This window comes from Dipteris shenzhenensis, chromosome 20 (assembly GCF_047967505.1).
Source record: "Dipteris shenzhenensis isolate YYH24624 ecotype China chromosome 20, Dip_SZ_1.0, whole genome shotgun sequence".
Taxonomy (NCBI): domain Eukaryota; kingdom Viridiplantae; phylum Streptophyta; class Polypodiopsida; order Gleicheniales; family Dipteridaceae; genus Dipteris; species Dipteris shenzhenensis.
In genome coordinates, this window is record NC_141615.1 from 20,986,332 (window position 1) to 21,009,417 (window position 23,086).

At 43.4% G+C, this 23,086-nt stretch overlaps 1 protein-coding gene across 3 annotated transcripts in view; it reads right to left on the bottom strand.

The window, feature by feature from the left end:
* Positions 1-1,747: 1,747 nt before the first annotated feature.
* The window catches only part of LOC147889405 (RNA-binding (RRM/RBD/RNP motifs) family protein), a 72,689-nt gene continuing 51,350 nt past the window's right edge, over positions 1,748-23,086 (bottom strand). For all 3 annotated transcript variants that reach the window (XM_087391500.1, XM_087391499.1, XM_087391498.1), the window contains exons 9-11: positions 3,824-3,916; positions 3,646-3,725; positions 1,748-2,732 (exon numbers count right to left, since the gene is read on the bottom strand). In XM_087391500.1, coding sequence (XP_087247626.1) covers positions 1,955-2,732; positions 3,646-3,725; positions 3,824-3,916 — 951 coding nt within the window. In that variant the 3' untranslated portion in view covers positions 1,748-1,954. The remainder of the gene's footprint in view (positions 2,733-3,645; positions 3,726-3,823; positions 3,917-23,086) is intronic.

Below are 23,086 nucleotides of genomic sequence, written 5' to 3' on the forward strand. Positions count from 1 at the left end.
CATTTTCTTAGATGCACCTTCCCATTTGAGCACAATTTTGAATGATTAGTAAAGGTTACAAGGTGTATGTTAAGTTCGTTCTTTAGAGCATTTGGGCCATGTTGTCTTGCAACTTTGATGGACCTTTTAGAAGGCTTTTCTTCATTGCAATGTAAGGAGGTTACAAAGGAAAGCTTTTTCAAGCATTTGTTCCACTTAAGCCAACAGCTCATTGACAAGATTGAAAAGTACAACACTGGTTGAGTACTTTGAGGATATAACACTAAAATATAGAGGTGGCTTTTTGAACACGTATAGATCACCTTATCATGGTAATAAATAAAAAGGTTTGGGTATTTTCATATTTGTAAAGAGCCAAGTTTTTTACATAGCTATATTTTTCATACGAGATGGTAGTTTTACGCTTGGATATCTACATTTATTGCCATGTCCATGATCCACCTTCCTTCACTTGCTAGGTAGATAACTATACTGATAGGGGTGTTGCTAATGTTAGAACTAAAAACCTCAAGATGTCAATAGCAAAGCATGTTGCATGGACAACAAACACAGTCTTTTTGATTCTACCGATGAGAGACTTTGAGGGATGCTCACACGAAACCTCTACCAAAAAGTGGATCATGTACGAAATAGGATTGGTATTGCTTCAACATGCCATTCAAATTCAAAATGGTTGCTTCTAACCATCTCTATGCTAGGTAGTATTGGCTATGGATTTTCTCTCAAAAAACCACCACACAAATATTTGTCAAACCATAATAATTTTACTATGTCATCATTTATTTGTTTCTGTAGGTGTGGGTCATGTAGAGCGTTTTATCAAGACACAAGGTTTGGACATAGTGCTATGCATTGTTGTGCATGATCTCAGCATTTGTATAGAGTATCCTTACGCTAGGGTGAGACCACAAAAGTCATCTATGTGATCTTCTACTCTAATATGGATATGACAGATTCCTTATTGCAGTTTCATGCTTGCATACTAAGCATGGTGAGGAGAGTTCATGAAAAGACTCCCTTGTTTCTAGTAGAATCAAGGCCTTTCTTGGATGAATTGAAGATGTCACTTGAAGAAGATATATTTTATCATTTTCTACTAATGGGAAGGACTGCCAAAGCAAACACCTTGAACATTTGAGGAGTCCTACTATTGACTGGTGGCTGCTTACTGTCCGTTGACTGCTTTGAAGAGTTTTGTCCACCGAGGGGAGTTGCATTACATCTCGAAAAGCTTTCCAGGAATCCCATTCGACAATGAACCCCTCACTATAAATAACATGTTGCTAGCCTTGTCCTCATCTAAGACAGCAAAGCCTACCTAGTATACGGTCAATGAGGATTTCGATCAGAACAAGCCTCCCATCAAAATCCTTTGGTCATGGTTATATGCACTTCACTCTATGGACACATTTTTAAGAGAGCTGACATCATTTTTAAAGATAATGAAACCGTTTTGGAAGGACGTTTGCTTTTATTGTTTGAAATCTCTGAGTGGTACCTTCATCAAACAATCAAGCAAAGATGCATCAAGCAGCCGTAAATGGCCAACATTGCTCAATCAGCATACTCGCAGTTTAATGCCACAGCACCCACATGCCGGCTCTAGGCAGAAGTACCAAGGCAGCCAACAAACCAACAAAAGATCTGCCCTCAGGACATCTACCGAAGACAAGACGGTGGCTTTCTAAGGCTGTTCACGTAAAAAAATGAGCAAAACGAGTCCCATCTTGCAAACCAGTAGAATTAGTGTAGAGCTTTGTTAAATAACATCGGGCTGAACTCAGCCAAAGATCTCTACACCACTTCTCAAGATACTCTACATAGCAGCTTTTCATTGACAACTTACGACAGAAAATTGAAAAGCTGTTAGAAAATCTGTGTGACAACTCTGGAACCAAGGTATCGTATGCAGCACAAATTGCACATTTGTCACTGAATGTGTTCTTAGTATCCATTAATCCTTAATGTAGGAGTCCAAGCGCTCTTGAGCAGCCAATGCAAGAGCCTGCTTTTCTTCAAATGTTTGTGGTTCCAAACCCTTTCGAAACTTCTTTTGGTACAATTTCAAAGAAAAATAGCATGCAACAACCTTTCTGTCCCCGTAAACTCTCCCATGCAATCCATGGGCTGCTTGACAAGTGAATTCCTCTCTTGAGAATTCGACATAAACCCTCCCTAACTTGGAGTCATGTAGGTGCTTCGTTTTCACATCAAGCACTACAACTTCCACTCCAGAACCTGCAGGGACGTTGTGTACATATGCACGATCTACCGTGGTTTCCTCTGCCTGCATCTCTTGTTGGGTTGTGCTGATTCTTAGCTCCTCTTCAACATCATTTTTTCCTTTTATCACTTTGTTATTTGTTATGTACTGGTCTTCTGTTCCAGGCACAGTTTCCGATGTATCCATTTTCTCATAACCAATCAAATGGTCATCAAAATTATGTGCAGCTCCTGACCCATTGAGAGGCAAAAGCAACACAGCTTCATTGAAGCTCGGTGCAGTGTCCACCTGAGGGACGATGTACTGGGTATTCCCTTCATTAGACCCCTGAATGCCTGAACCACTGTTCCCTCCATTTGCATCAGCTGTAAGCAGAAGGAACTGACTTTCAACATTTGCTTGGTTGTCCGTGCCAAATTCCCCCTGGTCAGTTAGCGCACCTTCAAGAAATTCTTTCATTGTTCCATCTTGGGGTTTTACAATATGCATTGATTTCACTGTACCAAACCTATTGCCATCATAGGATTCAAACAAGATACATCAGTTTTCTCTACCATCAAGCTGTAGAGGTTGCACATGCATGCCTGCCTTCCTATGTGTGTGTAGGCCGATGGGCATACACATATGCAGTCACTGTATGTGTGTGTGTGTGTGTGTGTGTGAGAGAGAGAGAGAGAGAGAATTATCAGCCCCTGGTTTGGACACTGTTCAATGTAAAATAAAGTCTGATGGATTTCACCCCCCAAAAAAATGTGTGCGCGCGTGTGTTTGTGTGTGTGTGTGTGTTCGTGTTCTTTTTCACTTTAAAAAAAGTGTGTTCGTGTTCTACGATTTCCGGATGTCACTTAGGCAATCCTTTTATGATTGCATGTCTGCTCGTCAGATAGATTACACTGTCTACTTGTCTTACAATGACATTTTCTGATCTTGCATTTGCTGATCTCCACTTTTGGGACAGCCTCTTGTAATATAAAAAACATGGATTTCACCACATATAAAAAGAGAGTGTGTGTGTTTCCGTTTGTCAGATAGATTACTCTGTTTACTTGTCTTATAATGAAATCTTCCGCCGACATTGTAATTGCATGTCCCCTCTTTGGGGACTGCTGCTTGTAATATAAACATACATGGATTTCACCCAAAAAAATAATGTGTGCACGTGCACGTGCGCGCGCACGTGCACATGCATACATGCTTGCGCAGTACATGTGCAACATTATGCATGCACATCATGCATATGCTGGAGCATGGCAGCAAAATGAGGGATCACGAGTACCTGCATGTCTATGCATGTATGCATGCTTGTGCGTGTGTGCGTGCATGAGTGTGCAATGTGTGAGAGAGAGAGAGAAAGAGGGGGGGGGGGGGGGGGGGGGCGGGCATGTAAATCTTCAAAACAATGAAGTTCGTGAATTAAGTACCTTTCACATTCCGAACGGATGTCTTCAGCTATTTCCTGTAACTCTGGTTCTGACATCATCAGAATTTCCTCCTCAGAAATCTGAACAATCAAAAAAGATTGCAGAGAAACAAATCATATTAAAGGTTGAATCGTTGTGTGAAAGAAAGCTTCACACTTTGAAAAGAACAGTTGATTACCACATTCTGAAGTTCCAAGACCCGGGTTGGAGTCTGTAGCAGTGTCTTTGCATCCTCTGGAATACCATAAAAGGGAGCGGTTGTGTTTTCCCCCTGTAAAATCAAAAAGTGTGTTACTCTATAAACAAACCCAAGAGATAACATGTAAGGCTTATAAAGTCTACATGAATGCTTTTTTGGATCTAGGTGAAGGGCTAGACATCCCATGCTCAAGACTGCATCTGGCAGAGGCAACCGGTACGACTGTGTATGGTTCAAAATATATATATACCTAGATGAATCCAGGAACATTCCCAACGAAAATCTCAGGCTTATTCCCAAATAGTGTCACAAGAAATGTTCCAGAACTTCACCTATCACCTGCTCAAGATCTTTGAGATGCTCACCTCATAAATCTCTTCCATCATGCAAAGTGAGTAGCTTGAATTTCTTCCCAAAAGGCAGATGGCTAGTGTGGATGAGCTCTAAGAGGATAGTGCATTGGTTTCCACTATCTTCAATGCCCTTCCTGATACGTCTCAGAATGTTGCCACAAACATCGCGCTCATGATAAGAGGCAATCTCAAAGCCATTTCTTTCAATGAATTATCCAGGCAAATAGATCTGTATTACGTGTGGGAGATCAGGCTTTTGTTGCTGGCCAGCGAGGCAAGGGAAAGGCCTCACACCATAGTGGCAGCAAGCCCAAGGGGGATTCAGCCCAGTCTTCAGGCAAGGATGTTGCAAAAGAGGAAAAAGAAGGGAAATGCAATTACTGCTGGAAGCCTGGTCATTACAGCTTGCCACATGATTATATGGCATACAAAATGTTTTGCAACAAGGGACAATGATGCTCCCAACGAAAAACTCTACAACATCAAAAGCAAGGTGACACTATCTCCCCGCCAAGCCATCTCACCCCAATAAAAACTACAGCAAGGCTCTCCGAAAACGAATCGTGAATTTCAAGCCATAGTTACCAGGGAGTGACGTTCCCCCTTCTTGGAACGTGGTAATGCCATTCAAAGTAACAGGACACAAGGAACATTCGAAATGTTCCTGTAATGCCACGTTTGGCACAGTAGATCCCCGAATGTCAGGTAACAACCTTTCTTGGGACGTTTTTTGAATGCTGTTCCCCATCATTCTCAGATCTAGTGCCAGGCATGGCAGCCTGCAGGCTGTAAAACAGTCCTGATGAGCCATTTTTGGTACTTCGCCTAAGTCTCTTGCTCTCGCCCTACATTCTTCACTTCCCCTAGCCTCTTCAATTACTCTTCCATGCCACTCCGTCCTGCTCTAAGCTCTCTGCTCCATCTCCACTCAGTCTCTTGCTCTCGCCCTACATTCTTCACTTCCCCTAGCCTCTTCAATTACTCTTCCATGCCACTCCGTCCTGCTCTAAGCTCTCTGCTCCATCTCCACTCAGCCACTCTACTCCACTCTCCCTTAAGCTTCTACCCTATAGTTTCTCTTTATACAAGAAGATATGATTTGGAGACGTCAAGATGGAGACCCATAATTTAACTCTTCATACTTGAGATCACCTTGCTTAGGTCTAGACTCATGAGGCCTACCTTAGATCATGGGCCTGGTCATTAGAAGAAGATATGATTTGGAGACATTAAGATGGAGACCCATAATTTCACTTATATCACGTCAGTAGGAGACTAAACACAGGCCGTGTGAGCACGCATTGCCTCTGGGGTGCTATCATTGCGGCATCTCGATGCCAGGGTACTTGATGTCACCCATGAGTACATCCACAGAGAGGACTCAAGGACAGTAGTGCAAATCTATGATATGTTCAAAAGAACATGGAAGCTCGATCAGTACCATCACCCTCCCTGTGCCTCCCACCGCTTCACGAATTCTACCCCTTCTCGAGGGAGTGCTATGTCTTGTAACATGTCATACAACACATCATCATATAGCAGAAGTATACAACACGGAGAGAAAGGAAAGGGCTACGCTAGAGACTTGAGAGAGAATGCACCTCTTATCTAGGTAGTCAATGACTCTGCTCATGTTTGTATGTATAGGTCAAAAGGCAATGCCACCTCCCCAAACCTCAGTTTATTTGGGACATTACATCAAAAAACGATCCTACTGTAGGCCATCTTCTGGTGGTTCTAGTGATGCCCTATAGGCCATGGTATGTGCCTTGTAGGCATAAGTGTAGGCACTTGTAGTGTTAGGGCCTTTTAGGCCACATAGGACACTTAGTCCTATGTGACACCTAGGACACCTGGTCCTATGTGACACCTAGGACACCTAGTCCTAGGTCTAGGTACAAGTACCTTGTACTTAAATTTTTTCATTATCTAAATTTTGACATGACAGACTCTATCGACTCTTTGAACCTGCACTCTCTCCTTGCCTATCGATCCTACAGTGGTATCAGAGCAGAGTTTTGTCTTCCTGCGCACCCTTTTCGTACAGTCCATACAACTGTAAGGACGTTCGTACGGATCTTGCATCGGATCCAATACGGTCATACCTGCGTTGCATACAGTCGTCGTACGTACCTGCGTTGCGTACAATCGCCGTACAACTCCGTACCTACGTCGCCCGTACATTTGTCCTGCTCTGTACTGCACTACATACGTCTCCGTACAGGGCACTGTACCTGCAAACAAGCCTCGTACCTGCATCCGTACACTCTCCGTACAAGCGTACCAGCCTCGTACATGCATCAGTACAGCCGTACTATTCGTACCGTACAGCCGTACGTTGGATTCAGCACACCTGATCCGTACAGCCTCCGTACAATTTTACCTGATCTGTACAACTACCGTAGAGCCATACATTCTGTCAGTACAGATCGCGGGATTTCAGTACAGTTTGGAAAGCCTACATCTTGAGGTCTATACTCTGAGACAGGTGCACTTTTGCAGTCAATTTGTGGACAGCAAGTCCTATTTCTGCAGTTGCAAGCCTTGAGGCTATGTTTTGGGATTTGGTGTGCAATCTCTTTTTGATTGCAGTACATTGGGTCAAGTTGCACGACATTGAGTCACATTTTGCAAGACATTGAGTCATTTTGCAGGACATTGAGTCACTTTTGTAGGACATTGAGTCAGATTATCATACATTGGGTCACATTTGCCAAAATTTCAGTAAAATTTGGGGCTTTTCTACATTTGCCCTCTTTTAGGCCTATTTGCCCTCATTAAATTTGGGGCTCTTGCCAAATTTGCTGTTTTTGCAGTGAACATTGCCTGTCACAGTGACATTTGGGTCAGATCTGCATTTGCCCTTTGATTTGAGTCAGAAATTTGCAGATATTTGCTGTCATTTTTGGACAGCCAGCTTTTTGCAGTGATAGCCTTGAGGCCTTTGGGTTTTCAGGTCTTTTTCAGGGTATCACATTTGCTATGGCTGGGAACAATCAAGATTTATTTGGAGTTCTTCGTGAAGATGATAAGTTGGATGGCACCAACTATCCGATGTGGTCTTATCTCATGAAACATATTCTTGTTGCAAAGCATTTGTGGAATATTGTTTCTGGGGCTGATCTGAGGCCAGCCAATGCTACAGTGGTTGCCTCTACTGCTGGTCCTTCTGCAGGGGGTACTCATCCTGATGCCTCTTCCTCTAGCACTCCTGCTGCTACTCTTCCAACTCAAGAACAGTCAAGATGGGATGCAAGAGATGCAAATGCACATTCATGTGTTGCCTTATCATGCAAGAGAATCATTATTCCACACATCCGGTCTTGCAGGACAGCAAAGGATGCTTGCGATAAATTGGCTTCTCTCTATCAGATTCGCAATGAAGCTCGTGTTGCATATTTGAGAAGGCAATTACAGGAAGTCAGTATGAATGAAGGTGACTCTATGGATGCATACCTGACAAAGGTCAAGGACCTCATGGAACAGCTTGCCAACATTGATGAGGTGGTGCCAAATTCACAGCTTGTCAGTATCACATTGAATGGACTGCCAAATACATATCACGGGTTTGCTACAACCCTTCGATTAGTGGCCATGGGTAATCCAGACCACTATTCTTTTGATCAGCTAGTTACTTTGCTTTTGCAGGAAGAGCAAAGTAGAGCTAACAAACAAGCCATTATTCCTGATCATGCATTTGCTTCACAACAGACAGGAAGAGGCAAGGCTTCCAAGCCTATGGGCAAGCCAAAATCTGTGCATAGCAGCTGCAATTCCTCCCATGCATCTAAAAATACAGCAGACAAGGCAAAGAAGAAAAGATGCAACTATTGTCACAAGCCTGGACATGACATTTCAGAATGCAGGAAGCGCATTGCTTCAGAGAAAAAGAAAGTAGGATTGACAGATAATGCCTCTCATGCTATTGAATCCCATGAGCTAGAAGATGCTTCACATGCACATGCTCTTCAAGATGATTGGACATGGGCTGTCCATTGCTCATTTGATCCATCCAAAGCTGATGCATTCTTTACTGCTAATAATGCTCAGTCCTGGTACTTTGATAGTAGTGCTTCCAAGCATGTCACTTCTTGCAGACAGTTGTTTCATTCTTTAGCTGATGCCCCTGAGAGGGGGGACTGTTACGTGTGCTAATAATGATTCTTATGCTGTAAAAGGAGTTGGAGATGTGCAGCTCACATCCATTTCAATCCATCCTGTCACTCTAACAAATGTTCTTTTTGTGCCTGGCATTGAAGTCAACTTGATTTCAATTTCAGCAATTGCTACTTCAGGTTTCAGAGTAATTTTTGATGACTACAGATGTCTAGTTTATGATCTTCGTGATGATAATGCCAAAGTTCTCACTAGCACTTTGCAAAAAGGGCTTTATCACCTTGATCATCATTCAGCTGCACTTTCTATTGAAGCATTGGCTATTTCAGATTCACAGCTTGCTGAAAGTCATCTTTGGCATGAGAGAATGGGCCATCTCAATTATAGAGCTCTTGCAAAGCTACATTCACAGCAGATGGCAAATGATGTACCTCAGACTCACACAGTTTCCAAACATGTGTGTGAGGGTTGTCTTTTGGGTAAGATGCATCGATTTCCTTTTCAAAAGAATTGTCCAAAACTCTCACAAAGGAAATTGCAGCTAGTACACAGTGATGTCTGTGGCCCAATGAGGACAAATGCCATTGGGGGGTATAAGTATTTCATGACTCTCATTGATGATTTCACAAGATATTGCTGGGTATATCCTTTAAAGGCCAAATCTGAAGTTTTCTTATGCTTTCAGAGATGGCTGAATATGGTTGAGAATGAATCAGGATGCAAGCTTGTCGCCCTCAACACAAATAGGGGGGGAGAGTATATGTCAAAGGAGTTTGATGCATTTCTGTCTTCACAGGGCATTATTCACTCATGCACTACTCCTTACACTCCTCAGCAGAATCCTGTTTCTGAAAGGAAAAACAGGTCCACAATGGAGATGGCCAGATGCATGCTTAAGGCCAAGTCTTTGCCCAATAAATTTTGGCTTGATGCAGTAATGTGTGCCAACTATGTGCTGAATAGATCACCTACACGGGCATTGAAGACTATTACACCTTATGAAGCATGGAAAGGCAGGAAGCCTTCACTTTCACACATGAGAGTTTTTGGGTCCCTTGCATATGTTCATGTACCATCTCAGCTGAGACATAAGCTTGATGACAAGGCAATCAAATGCATATTTATTGGTTACAGCCAGGAGAGCAAAGGGTATCGGTTATATCAACTAAATACTGGGAAGATTATTGTCAGTAGAGATGTGATCTTTGCTGAACATTCAGCTTCTCCTCTTGTGGACTGCAAAGCAAAGCCAGATGTTGACATGTTTGATGCCTTTGAGTCTTGGTTACCTCTGCCATCATTAGAAGAGGATTTGACCAGCAACATGAGCCTCCTGCAGGCCCTCCACTACGCAATAATCAGCCACAACCTCATGCTGATTTGCAGGTTTCTCTTCCGGCACAAAATGATCCCACTACTCATGATGCAGTCATTGAAGAAAGAGCTGTCAATAGACAGCAAAGGCAAGTTCCCAGATGGCTTCTTGATACATTGAGGGACAGCAAACAATATCAGCCTTTTGCTGCCCGGACAAGATCAGGGAACAGACAGCATGGTTACTTTCTTGAGTTTGCACTCCTTGCTACAGCTTGCAATGAAGAGCCTTTGTGCCATAAAGATGCTTTTGACAGCAAAGAGTGGATGGATGCAATGAAAGCTGAGTTACAATCTATTGCCAAAAATGACACATGGGAATTAGTAGATCTCCCTCCCGGCAAGCATGCCATTGGAACGCGGTGGGTCTACAAATTAAAAAGGAAATCTGATGGCAGCATAGATCGATACAAAGCCCGTCTTGTTGCAAAAGGGTATGCCCAACAACAAGGCATTGACTTTGAGGAGACATTTGCTCCCGCATCCAGGATTACTACCATTAGATGTGTCATTGCCATTGCAGCCCATCATCATTGGCAAGTGCACCAACTTGACATCAAGACCGTTTTTCTTCATGGGGATCTGCAGGAAGAAGTCTATGTCACACAACCTCCTGGCTTTGAGGTTGTTAATTCTGAAAATAAGGTATGCCGGCTTAGAAAAGCCCTTTATGGTTTGAAGCAACCACCCATGGCATGGTATGCCAAAATTCATGCACACTTACTATCCCTTGGTTTTCAGATTAGTCCCACAGAACCCACTCTTTATGTCCGTGGGAGTGGATCTGATTTTTTAGTGCTGATTTTATATGTGGATGATATGCTCGTCACAGGTCCAGATACTCAGCAAATTGCAGCTTTCAAGGCTGATTTGCAGCTGATTTTTGACATGTCACACATGGGACGGCTCCATTATTATTTGGGCATTCAGTTTGCTCATGTTGAGGGGGGTATCATGATGTTTCAGTCCAAGTATATTGGACAGCTCCTTGATCGTTTTCAGTGGACCCTGGCTTCAAATTCTCAGCTCATGATGGGAGCCCACCATGTGATATCACTCTTTATCAGCAGGCTGTTGGATGCCTTATTTATTTATGTCACACCAGACCTGACTTGCAGTATGCAGTATCTAAGCTCAGCAGATTCATGCACATGCCCAGTTCACAGCATTGGCAGGCAGTGAAGAGAGTCTTCAGATATCTCAGAGGCACTCAGGATTTAGCCCTCTTCTATGGTGATCAAGGTTCACTTACCATGCATGCTTACACGGATAGTTGACTGGGCAGGATGTTCCGACACCATAGTGTCACATACTGGCAATTGTTTTTTGCTTGGCAATTCATGTATCTCTTGGCTCAGCAAGAAGCAACCAACAGTTGCCACATCTAGCTATGAGGCTAAGTACAGGGCAGCTTTCACCGCTACAGTAGAGTGTGTTTGGCTTCGACAGTTACTTACAGATCTTGGTATTTGCCAGACATCCTCCACTATTGTCTACACTGACAGCTAGAGTGCTTTGGCCATTGCGCATAACCCGGTGTTTCATGCGCGTACCAAGCATATTGAAGTTCACTATCATTATGTTTGGGAGCGGTTGTCAGCAAGAGACATAGAGTGTCCTATCTTCCCACAGAGGACAACATAGTAGATAGTTTACAAAGGCACTTCCTCGTCCCAAGTTCGAAGTCTTCCGACAGGCTTTACATTTGGTTCCCTTTGTTACATGATCTGACATCCCTTGTACATTCATAGGTGGCTATATCCTTTTGGATGAACATGTGCCACCATGACCAGACAATACCAGGTATTCAGAGACGTTTCCAGAGTACTTCAGCCCATCCCATGGAGGGGGGTTTATAGGCCATCTTCTGGTGGTTCTAGTGATGCCCTATAGGCCATGGTATGTGCCTTGTAGGCGTAAGTGCAGGCACTTCTAGTGTTAGTGCCTTTTAGGCCACATAGGACACTTAGTCCTATGTGACACCTAGGACACTTAGTCCTAGGTCTAGGTACAAGTACCTTGTACTTAGATTTTTTCATTATCTAAAGTTTGACGTGACAGACTCTATCAACTCTTTGAACCTACACTCTCTCCTTGCCTATCGATCCTATACACCTACCACAGTCTTACATCTTTACAATGTCAAGTGGCTGCAAACTCCGATCCTACCACAATCTAGAATCAATGGGATGAGGTCCTAAGCTATCCCTATACCACATGTGAGAAATGGATTTGTAGGTATCCTCCATCCTGGATGAAACCATCCTCGCTTAAGTACACTGACGGTCGAACTCAAAAAGCTATACATGCCCTGGTAGTCACAGTTTGTTGGACTACATCACGGGATTCTCTCCCTTTACAACACAGATTTCTGATTTCGCAGTACAACCCCTTATGCCACGATCAGAGCACTCACACTTTTCCTTCAATCTAACATGTCCCCAACCCATACAAGACTTCCATAGGCCCAAGAGCAGAGGGAGGTATGTCCATAGGCCCAAGAACATAGGGAGAGGGGAGGTATGAGCAAGACAAGCCCCCCCTAAATACTAGTCTCGCTCCTGCTAGAGTTAGGAGATATAGCAAGGGAGAAACTGCCTTGGAATGGGCAAGGAGAGTGCAAGCGAGTTCCCCAATGTTGGATCGTCTGACCTCACCGAACAACATTGGACATATTAGTGATGGTCTTGTCTCTTTGGTAGGTGATTTAGTTAGGTCTAGCTTGGTAAATCAAAACAAAAAAAGTTACAAGAAACATATATAGAGAACTTTTTAGCTAGGTCAAACATGAATAATCTTCATGATTATGGGAAAGGTAACATTAATCAGTCTAACTTTAAGGCTTCATTAGTTAGCACTCATTATATAAATAATAACATAAAGATTCTTAATAAACTCAAATGTCTTCGAAACAAGCATCTCAAGACTTATGTTTCTATTAGTCCTATTCATGCCACCCAAGTTATTTATGTTGTCTATAACATACATAGTAGTAATATGCTTTATGTAGGACAAACCTGTAAGAGCTTTTATTCATTTTCAAGAACATGTTAGGGCAGCTAGAAAAGTTCATAAAAAGAATTCCTTAATTGAAAATTCAAAACCCTTATATGCGGCAATGGCAAAATCTAATTTCGAATCTTTTCGTTGCTTTCCTATTGAGCATATAGAGGGCCATTTTAATAATGCCAAGGATTTTTACAAGGCTGCTCGTTCTCGTGAATTGTTTGGGATGAGAACTTTACACACTTTCTTCCCAAGAGGTTTTAATTTGAAAGGAAAATCAGCTCATCATAAGAATAAAAGAACCCTTTGATGTGGAGAACTCATATCAAGCCCAATAACATCCTCTTTACCAACATAGTCATACACCTAACCTCGTGTGGAAACCTAAAGTTATGTTTTAGGGTTGTCGTAGCTCTCCTACAACCTCACATGTTCGTCAGTTGCCTCCCTCAATTCCTCTTCCCCCTCCTCCAGTTCCTTTAACTTCCTTTAACTTCCTCACTTCCAAGAGTTTTTGCTTCTCGAGACTATACAAGAAGACTCCTTTACCTAGATAGATTAATGTCTCTAGGTCTTTTTTCAATAACAGTTTTTTTAAAATATAATGTCAAAGTTCTTTTTAAACTTCAATACACCTTGGAAAACTTCTCTTTTGAGGATTTGAATCTAAATAAGCTCCATTATATACAACTTAAAACTTCGTTGGATCGCTTCTTAAAAGTAAAAGCTTCCTTTCAAAGCAAAGAAGTCTATCTAAATAAGGAACTCTTGATTTGCATTTTTACTTCTCCCTCTATTGACAAGATAGGTTTAAACTCAATTTTGAAGTCTCGTGAAGTAATGGATTATCTCCCTCATTATGTGAGAAGAATTTGGAAGCATCCAGTAGTAGCTTGGAAGTATGTAAAAACTTTAGGACAAAAGGCTTTCAAATAAGAGATTCCAAAACTTTATTGATGCTGATTTAGGACATGTAGTCACAGCTGTAAACTCATAATATCAAGCTATTCAGAGAGGACACTAAGGCTACCAGATACTTTTTGTCAAGAGCATTGACAATTGTGTTCTCCTTCCTTCGCACAATAAATCCAGGAAGACATCCAAACTCATCCTCTAAAACCACAACACATAGTGCACTTTAAATCTCATGAAAGTCACCCACAAGGTTGAAAACCATGAATTCCATCACGCATAGAACGGACTAGCTACTATGACATCTCCACCGATGTCATCAGTGCCCAACGGTGAGTGTAGACCATAGTGTAGAGATATGCTCTCACACATACAAACACATGTACTTTATACAAAGGGCTTCGTACCAAGTTTCTGTCATCACTTCGTATTTCATTCCTTCACACATACTCTTATCATGACCCATACTACTAGAAATCTTGCTTTTGCATATCTACCACCTAGACAAATGAGAAATGGATATACCTTTGTAAGACTAGAATAAGTCCAATCATACAAATTTAGATTTTTTGTTGTTCTAAAGACCAAAAATCTACACAGAAAATAAAAGGAAAAATGAAAGAGAAGAAAAAAGAGGTAAACAAAAACTTTTATAAAAAACAAAAGGAAGACATACTTAGCAAGCAAAGCAACACTTATGTCGTCATCAGTGCCCAAGCATAAGCAACTATACTGGGCTTCTAAAGACCCACGGAGTCTCTTGGGCAAACCCAGTGCTTACTAAAGTATGTCAAAAAAAAAAAAAAAGAGAGAAAGAAAACAAGAAATAAAGAAGAAAGGAAGAAGGTGACTAAGCAAAAATAAACAAGCAAGTCAAGAAACAAAAAACAAAATCTTGCAAAAAACTGGAATTAACTCTCTCTCTCTCTCTCTCTCTCTCTCTCTCTCTCTCTCTCATTTAAAACATAAAAAGCTAAAAGGACCCTTTATACTTATGTATCGCTTGCTACAAAGAGGCAAAATTACAGTCCTAACTTAGAAAGCACAAGCATACTCAATCAAACTCTCTTTTGAAACTAAAAGAAAAAGGGGCTATTCAACTCCTCGCTTTTTGCTTTCAGCTTATGTTCAATCATTCTAAACATACCTAAGGCCGATATACCAAAGATAAAAGACTTCATATCTAAAATTGTGCATAATTTTTTCATTCACAAAATGAGAAATGGATAGCCTACATTCACAAAAGTGACCCGTGGTCTGTTTAGCAAAGAAATGGTATCCTCAAGGGAGTGTGTCCAGTCTAAGTGTGTGAAAAAGTTCTTTGTCATAGGGCGAAAGAATGAAGCGTTGCAACGTGACCTTGCAACTCTCCAAAGAAATCAAATACCCATTATGTGAACACACCAATGGTCATGGCAAGCAACCAGTGTCCCAAGCATGCAGCTATCATCATGGCTCACTTTAAGTGAATGAAACACCTAAACCAATGCTAGAGTCATGCCGGTGCTGCGCTCCCTTGATCAACAAAAAAATGTAGGTCAATTTGCAACGCACTAGGAATCGATTCTTTACAGTCATCTCATAGATATTGCTTTTGAATACACTTGGCAATCACATATTTTTGAGCATACACCTCCCCACCTCAAGAAGTTGCATGTCCTTCCTCTATACCACTTAAGGGAGTCGTGAACTATTGATTAAGCCCTTGTTTGTTGAAAACTAGATTGAAATTTCGGATTCTTTACTCACTTCTCTATCATTTCTCGCAATTACCTTTTTCCACAGGAGCCTTGGATAATACGATTTTCCACTTTAAAAGTACAAAAAAAATATCTCGAGAAGTCACCTAAGAAATATATATTTATTTCCACCAATTGATTGCATGTTCGTGGGTCCAACTGTGTTCATGGAAACAAATCAAGTTAAGCGAGCACCTATGGCTTGTCTTTGCGTGTGGACAAATAACCTTGTTTGCCCAACATGGTGCCCTATGTTGAAATTAGCTATTCGCTTCAGCTAGATGACCCTAGCAAGCCTAATTTAACATTTTACGTGGGCTGCACTTGAACACCTAGTGGTGTAGGATGAGAAAACTGCATTTGAATTTGCTTACAATTTTGAGCTCATGAAGAAGGTTTAAGAACACAAGGGAGTTTACAAGGGAAGCAATTCAAGGAGGCAATGGCTTCAAAGTAAAGGCAATGCAATAAGAAGTAACAGCATAAGCAGCCAAGCATAGAAAGAAAAATGATGGCTTTTGTTGCTATGCAGATAGAGACATCACAAAAGTAGTAAATACAAAGTTTATTATGACCACCTCGTTGACAATTCCAAAAAGCTTTTGATCATTTCAAAATAGTGATTGGTAGCTCTTGTTTCTCGGCAAGGAGTAAAGAGAATCTATTGATTGAGAGAGGGAAAATGGGCTCAGCTCCTAGGTACCATCATGACTCTAGTTGGCACGCAAGGTATGTGAACTTAAATCAATGCCTAGGCTGTCCTTATGGACTAGCACCTATCTGAGCGGCGACCATTATTTAAGCATGGTACATGCAATATGCAACATTAGTACATGATAGATCATGATACGTGCAATTAAAGCTGGCCTAAGACAAGCTATGAATAGAGAATACATCCACTCAAATCCAAGAACTAACTATAAGACACAAAAAACTGAGGGTTTTGTGCAAAACCGTACATCCTAGAAGGGACATGTGGCAAACTACCGCATGGTGATGGAAATTTTTTATTAGTGCACCATCCTATAGAGGGACCTTGGACACCTTATTTTAAATTCTATGATTGAACATATACCTTCATAAGACTACAATAAATGAAGAAGACACAAAGGAAGAAGGCGGCTTGTAACAGACATGAAACAAAACTGAGAGTATGCAAAGCTACGCTCAATACCAACAGGATTTGAAAGAGATTTTTGACTAAATCCAGTTGCTTAGTAAGATATAAATCCCAACCCAAACAACAAAAACTACAACAGCAAAGAGGAAGATCACAAGAAGAAAGGAAGAAGAAATATGAGAGAGAGAGAGAGAGAGAGAGAGAGAGAGAGAGAGAGAGAAGGAGGGAGAGAGAGACTTATGTGACTTGTTTATTTAAAACAATAAGAACAATAATGCGAACACAAGAACAAAGACAAGCCAACACAAACACAGAAAACGAACGAAACACAAGGAAACAATTTTATAAGAAACAAACGACTAAGACCCCTAATATGAACTCGTCTTTGATCTACATGCCAAGATCACGAAGAAATCTCTGAAGCCAAACGGCTTCCAACAAAACTGCACCAGTTATCATATACCCAGCCTTAGGGGGTGAAACAGCAATGGTATTTTGTGTCTTGCTTACACATGAAAGCTTTGCAGGGATAGGTTAAAACGTGTAGGTGTTAGAAGCCTTTGCAAAATACACCTTACGCACTGCAGCTCAACAGCTCCCGTCCCCCCTCATGTCTCCCTCCCTCCCCTGGGCCCCACGCCCTGCAGCTCTCCCTCCACTTTGCTGCCTTCCCCCTGCACATCCGTTTCTGCCCCTCACTCTGCCTTCTCCTTCTCTCCCCCTAGCCCTACCTGCTACTCTCTCCCCCGCCCCTCTATTCCCATTCTGCCCATCCCCTCATCCTCTCCCCTCCTTCTATTGTGCCTCCTCTACCCCCATCATGCCCCTCCCCTTCAGCCTCTCCCCTCTCCCTCTCCCTCCCCGGTCCTGCCCTCACCACTACTGCCCCTGTCCCTCCCTCCATATTTGCTGTCCCCTACTTCTCCTAATTCTCTTTTTCCATGCTAGACAGATCTCAACTTTGTTTAAGTCGACCATCCACCCTCAATTGGCGAATGGCTATCCGTTCAGCCAATCCTCACGCCTTCCACCGGCCGTGAGAACCTGCACTTTCTAAAGGCGAGCTACTGCAGCTCAAAAACATGTGGAGTCCACCGCCCACTTTGCACACATCCATGGATCCCAACCATCCAAGACTCAAGCTCAGGATTGGCTTCAGAACTCACCACCCACCTTTCAACTGTTCGCTTGTTAGGGCGATGTTGCTTTTAGGTGGTTTTAAACTCTCCTACAACCGCAGAACACTGCTTGAGGCTAGCCCCTTGACACTTAGTTCCAAGAAATAAATATCGCACCCTTCTCACGGGAGCCTCAACCCAGTGGAGGAGAACAGGCAGGTCATTTCTCTCTTTATCAGATTCTTGGTTTGCCTCAGGTCTACCACCGGCTCCTCCACACAAGTCCCCCTCTAGCTGGTTTACCCTCTTCCACAGCAAATGTCGTCCAATGGGGTCCCCAAAGTAAGGGTCATCGTGACTGACCCTAATAAATCCAATGACCACATCTTCCTTCAATGTCCTCTTCTTTGATAGAGAGTTAAGGTTGCGAGCAGACACAACCAGCATCGGATCTGCGGGAACTTTAGACACTTTGCTAGGCATTTTTCAAGGAGGAAGAAAAGTCCCCAGAAGCCTTTCTAAAGCAGCACCTTCTCACACAACACTCCTTCGAAACGTGCTACATGTCCGATACATGTTGCCCCTCATTGGGTTGCTGTTAGAGTTGGCATTCCTCCACCTTCTAATCCCGAGGATTCTTGTCTTGTTTCTGACCCTCCACCTTCTCGTAGCGAAAGATGGCGTTCCTCTCGCCCCCCCTTCGGATCTGTAATGAAGGTGGGAAATAGCAGGAAATTCGGTGGGAAATAGGTGGGGAAAAAGAAGGGAAATTGGTGGTAAGATAGGATTAAGAAAGGGGACTATATAAGTCAGCCCCTTATGATTTGTATGGTACCTTTTTGATGTGACATTAATCCTATCTACTCTCCCTCCTCCTTGCTTGCTGCTGCCTACGATCACACACTCTCTCTCCTCCCTCTCTCTATCTCTCTATCCCCTCATCCTTCTCTCTCTTCCTCTCTCCTCCCCCTTCTCCTCTCTTCTCCTCCCTTCCTTCTACTATTCTCTCCCCATCTCCAAATCTGCCCTTTCCCCCTTCTCTACATTGGTATCAAAGCTCCGACCCTGGCACCTCTGCAACTCATCTTTCACTTAGCTACTTCGCTAACACCATCACCAATCTTGCACGTAGCAAGAGGTGGCGTGCAGTGCAGCAATAGGAGAAAGTAACGACAGCAAGTGGTTCCACCCGAACTTCAACCTCTAGCAACCTGAACTTGCCAATGTACGTACAAACAGGCTGGAACGTGGTATCTGAGGCAACAACCCTCCGTCAAACGACGATCAATGAGGGCTTTCACTAGCAAGCCCATGTTGATCGTCGCCAATAGGCAACCGTGAGCCATCTACGCTGCCCATCTCTACATCGACAGACGCCGTCCCACGTAGCCCGTGTGCCATCGTGAGCCAGCCCCGACCTGCTATCTGGGTGCGCCACCGAGAGCCGCCCTCAATCGTCAGAGCTTATCCGTCTTATCCGTCACCTGCGCCTGACGCCCACTTCATGAGCCTGTCCACGCTAAACGTCGACCACACTCAACCCGTCGTCATCGCGTTTCCGCCGCCCTCTCTCTCCACCGCCCGTCCAACCTTGCAAAAAAACCTCAGCCTTCATTTTAGGTTAAGTTAGTTTGGCTCTAGGTTAGGTTAGTACTAACCAATGTCACCAAAAAACGCGTTTCGGGACACCGAAACGCGAAGAAACGTTTCTAGACGAAACGTTGTCCCGAAACGCGAAGAAACGTTTCTAGACGAAACGTTTGCTAGAAATGTCCGAAACGCGCAGTTAGGGCGAAACGTCTGGCTGTCAAAAAATCCGCTGCGACGGGTTTCTTTCTGAATTTGACCGCCGTTTTCGTTTTTTCGCTCCTCTCCCACGCCGCTCCATTGCTTGCCTTGCTCCTAGTGCCTACCATCTACTCTACCCTCTACTCTACCTTCTACTCTACCCTCTACTCTCCTCTACTCTCTACTCTCTACTCTATCCTCTACTCTACTCTACTCTACCCTCTACTCTAGTCTCTACGGTCTACCCTCTACCCTACCCTACCCTACCCTACCCTACCCTACCCTACCCTACCCTACCCTACCCTACTCTACTCTACTCTACTCTACTCTACTCTACTCTCTACTCTCCTCTAGCCTCTACTCTCTACTCTACCCTCTACTCTAGAGTGTACTGTGTGCACTGCACTTGTTAGCAGCTGGCTTGCACGCGACGGGCTTTGATTATGTATACAGTTTACACCATACAGTTACCAGTATATCATTATGGCATGTTACATGTATGATGTAAACAGTAATAAATCTTGAATCTTGAAATTTGATTCTCAAATTTGAATTATAAAGTTAAAAGTTTATTGTTTGAACTATCGGCCATGGCATATGCTAGCAGCCATATGCACTTGCAACTAATTAGTTAATAGTAATTTGTAAACTGGAAGATCTGTCCTTGTTAACCTCAATCTATAGGCCGCATGACGCATCTTTTTACTCTTTCAACTGTGTAATATGTGTGAGCATTGTGTGCACAATATGGATATCTAAGAGCTCTTTTGAGAGAGAGAGAGAGAGAGAGAGAGAGAGAGAGAGAATCTGAAGACAATTATTTATGAAGTATATCTAACTTCTATAAAATATAGTATTTTTAGGCGTTTCTAGACGAAACGCCTGTAAAAATCTATAAGCGTTTCTAGAAACGTTTCTTGTGACTATGGTACTAACTAAAGTTAAAGCCTGGGTTAGGTTGGTCTAAGACAGTGTCCTAATAGTCCTAAAGGTCTTAGGCTGGAACTGTACTAACTGTCCTAGGTGACTTAGGTCCCCCCTCCCCCACACACACAAAACAGCTTCTTTTTAGGGGCCTTTCACAACCTGTTTGGAGCCATTTTGGCTTTGTTTCGAAGCTTCTTTGACGACCCTTCTTCCGAGCCTCTCCATCGACATTTTCATGTTTCCACGCACTATCTCAGGTGCTCATTACGCAGGGTTTTGCTATCCATTTCTCCTTGCCTACACTAGAGCTCCTCTCTCCAGGGCCAGTCACCATGGCACCGAAGCGTGCCCCTCGTGATATATTGCATGACACTCATGAGACTGCTCAGTATGAGCAAGTGCCTGCCACAGTGGTTGCATCCACTAGTGGTGCAGAGGTTCCTTCCACTCAGCCTCTCTCTCCTACATCCCGAGAAGTGCAAGCAGCGCAGACGCAGTTTCTGGATGCCCTTTTCTCTATGCTCTAGGGTGCTTTCCGCCAAATAGGACAGGAGTTCAACCAGCAGCTTACCACATCCATGGCTATGCAGGATACGGCTCTTGTCCAAATGGGACAGCAGATTGGTCAGCAGATCACATCTGCCATTGCTATGCAGGATAAGGGTAAGCAAGCCGAACCCCAACACGGGGACCATTCAGACAGTCAGGATGTTTTGTTTGCTCCACGCAGGGGTTTTATGGCAGATGCCTGTCGTGTCTATGAGCATCAATCTTTTGAACCATTGCATGTAGCCCAGCTTGGGGATTATTTGGACTTAGATGATGCATTTACTATGCCACACTGCACCTTCTTGCAGGATGTCAGGCCATCTTTTGGCTCTCAACTTTCTACATCTATGCAGGCTGAGCCGTCTCTTTTGGGCCGACCCATTGGTGTGCACTCAGCTAGTGCTCCTTTCACCGCACCAACAAGTATGCCTAGAGCTTGGGTTTATATGGAGGCCCACACCCTTGGGAGAGAGGTCGGTCCTCTTCTCAGCCCTTTGGTATGCCATCATTTAAGACAGATGCACTTGGCAGAGAGACCCAGCCCGGGGTTCATGCAACTATCGCTCCGCCAGCGAGCACATATAGCCAGACACAGCCAGTGCATCAGATGGCAACAGCTTCTATGCAGCAGGGGGTCGCAGCTTTGAAGACCCAAAATTCACCCTCACTCATGCTCCTGTGTTGGTATGCCCTGATTTTTCACGTACTTTCATTGTGGAGGCAGATGCCAGTGGCAAAGGATTAGGGGCTGTGCTAAGGTAGGAACACAGGGTAATTGCTTTTGAAAGCACGAAATTGGATGATCAGAAGATGTTGGCTATCCTTCATGCTTTTGGAAAATGGCACCACTACCTGTACGGTAGCAAAATCAAGGTCAAGACAAATCATAGGACACTCAGGTATTTCCTTACGCAGCCCAACTTGTCAATGAAGCAGAAGAGGTGGCTAGCTAAGGTTCAGTCTTATGATTTCGACATTGAGTACAGGAAAGGGAAAGAAAACGTGGTTGCAGATGCCTTATCCCTCATGTGGGCTTGCAGTTTGTCTGCGATTTCTATCATCTACCAGGAGTGGATTCATGGTATTCAAGAAGAATACATGCAAGATTCCAAGGCAGCTTCCATATTTGTGGAGTTACAGAGGCCGCTGAATTTAAGCTGCATAATGGGCTATTGTGGTGCAAGGATAGAATTTATTTGGTGCCAAATTCAAAGTACCGACTGATGGTCTCCTATGGCAACAGATGCAAGTATTACTAAGACACATGAAAAGGTCAAACAGAGCTTTATCTGGGATGGCTTGTGGCGGGATGTAGTTAAATTTGTCAGTGAATGTTTGCCCTGCCAGCAGAATAAAGTGGACAGCCGGTTACCCACGGGTCTCTTGCAGCCATTCCATGTGTCCTTGCTGAAGACACATGTCGGACAGCATGTCCAAGTCCTTCCTGAGCTACCACCTATGGATGAGGAGGGCCACATACTCTATGTTCCGGAGCGCATCAGGGATCACATACTCCGAAACAAAGTCTACACCGAGTATCTTATCAAGTGGCATTGTCCAAGACAACCCCTATCTCCTACCGGGCTGATTATTATTTGCTGTTTGCTGCACCTATTTAACAGCCCGCATATAAAATTTTGAGGGCAAAATTCCTTGGGGAGGGATGGCTGTAATCAAGGTGGGATATAGCAGGGAATTTGGTGGGAAATAGGTGGGGAAAAATAAGGGAAATTGGTGGTAAGATAAGATTAAGAAGGGGGACTATATAAGTCAGCCCCTTATGATTTGTATGGTACCTTTTTGATGTGACATCTAATCCTATCTACTCTCCCTCCTCCTTCCTGCTTCCTGCTGCCTACGCTCACACTCTCTCTCTCCTCCCTCTCTCTATCTCTCTATCCCCTCATCCTTCTCTCTCTTCCTCTCTCCTCCCCCTTCTCCTCTCTTCTCCTCCCTTCCTTCTGCTATTCTCTCCCCATCTCCAAGTCTGCCCTTTCCCCCTTCTCTACAGGATCCTAGCCCTCCTCCTTTCAAGCAGCCCCCTTCCCCTTCAGCACTGCACATACCTATCCTTGATCAAGGAAGGGTGTGGCCCTGCCTTTTTGGAAGTAGGGATCTTACGAACTCCAGTGCTGTTTTTGATTAAGAGAAACACTTTCTCTTCTCTCGCTGATTGTGGAGAGGCAGAGTTTGTGCCCTCCACCTCCAGGAGATCTACTTCGAGGTTCAGACCACCAGGT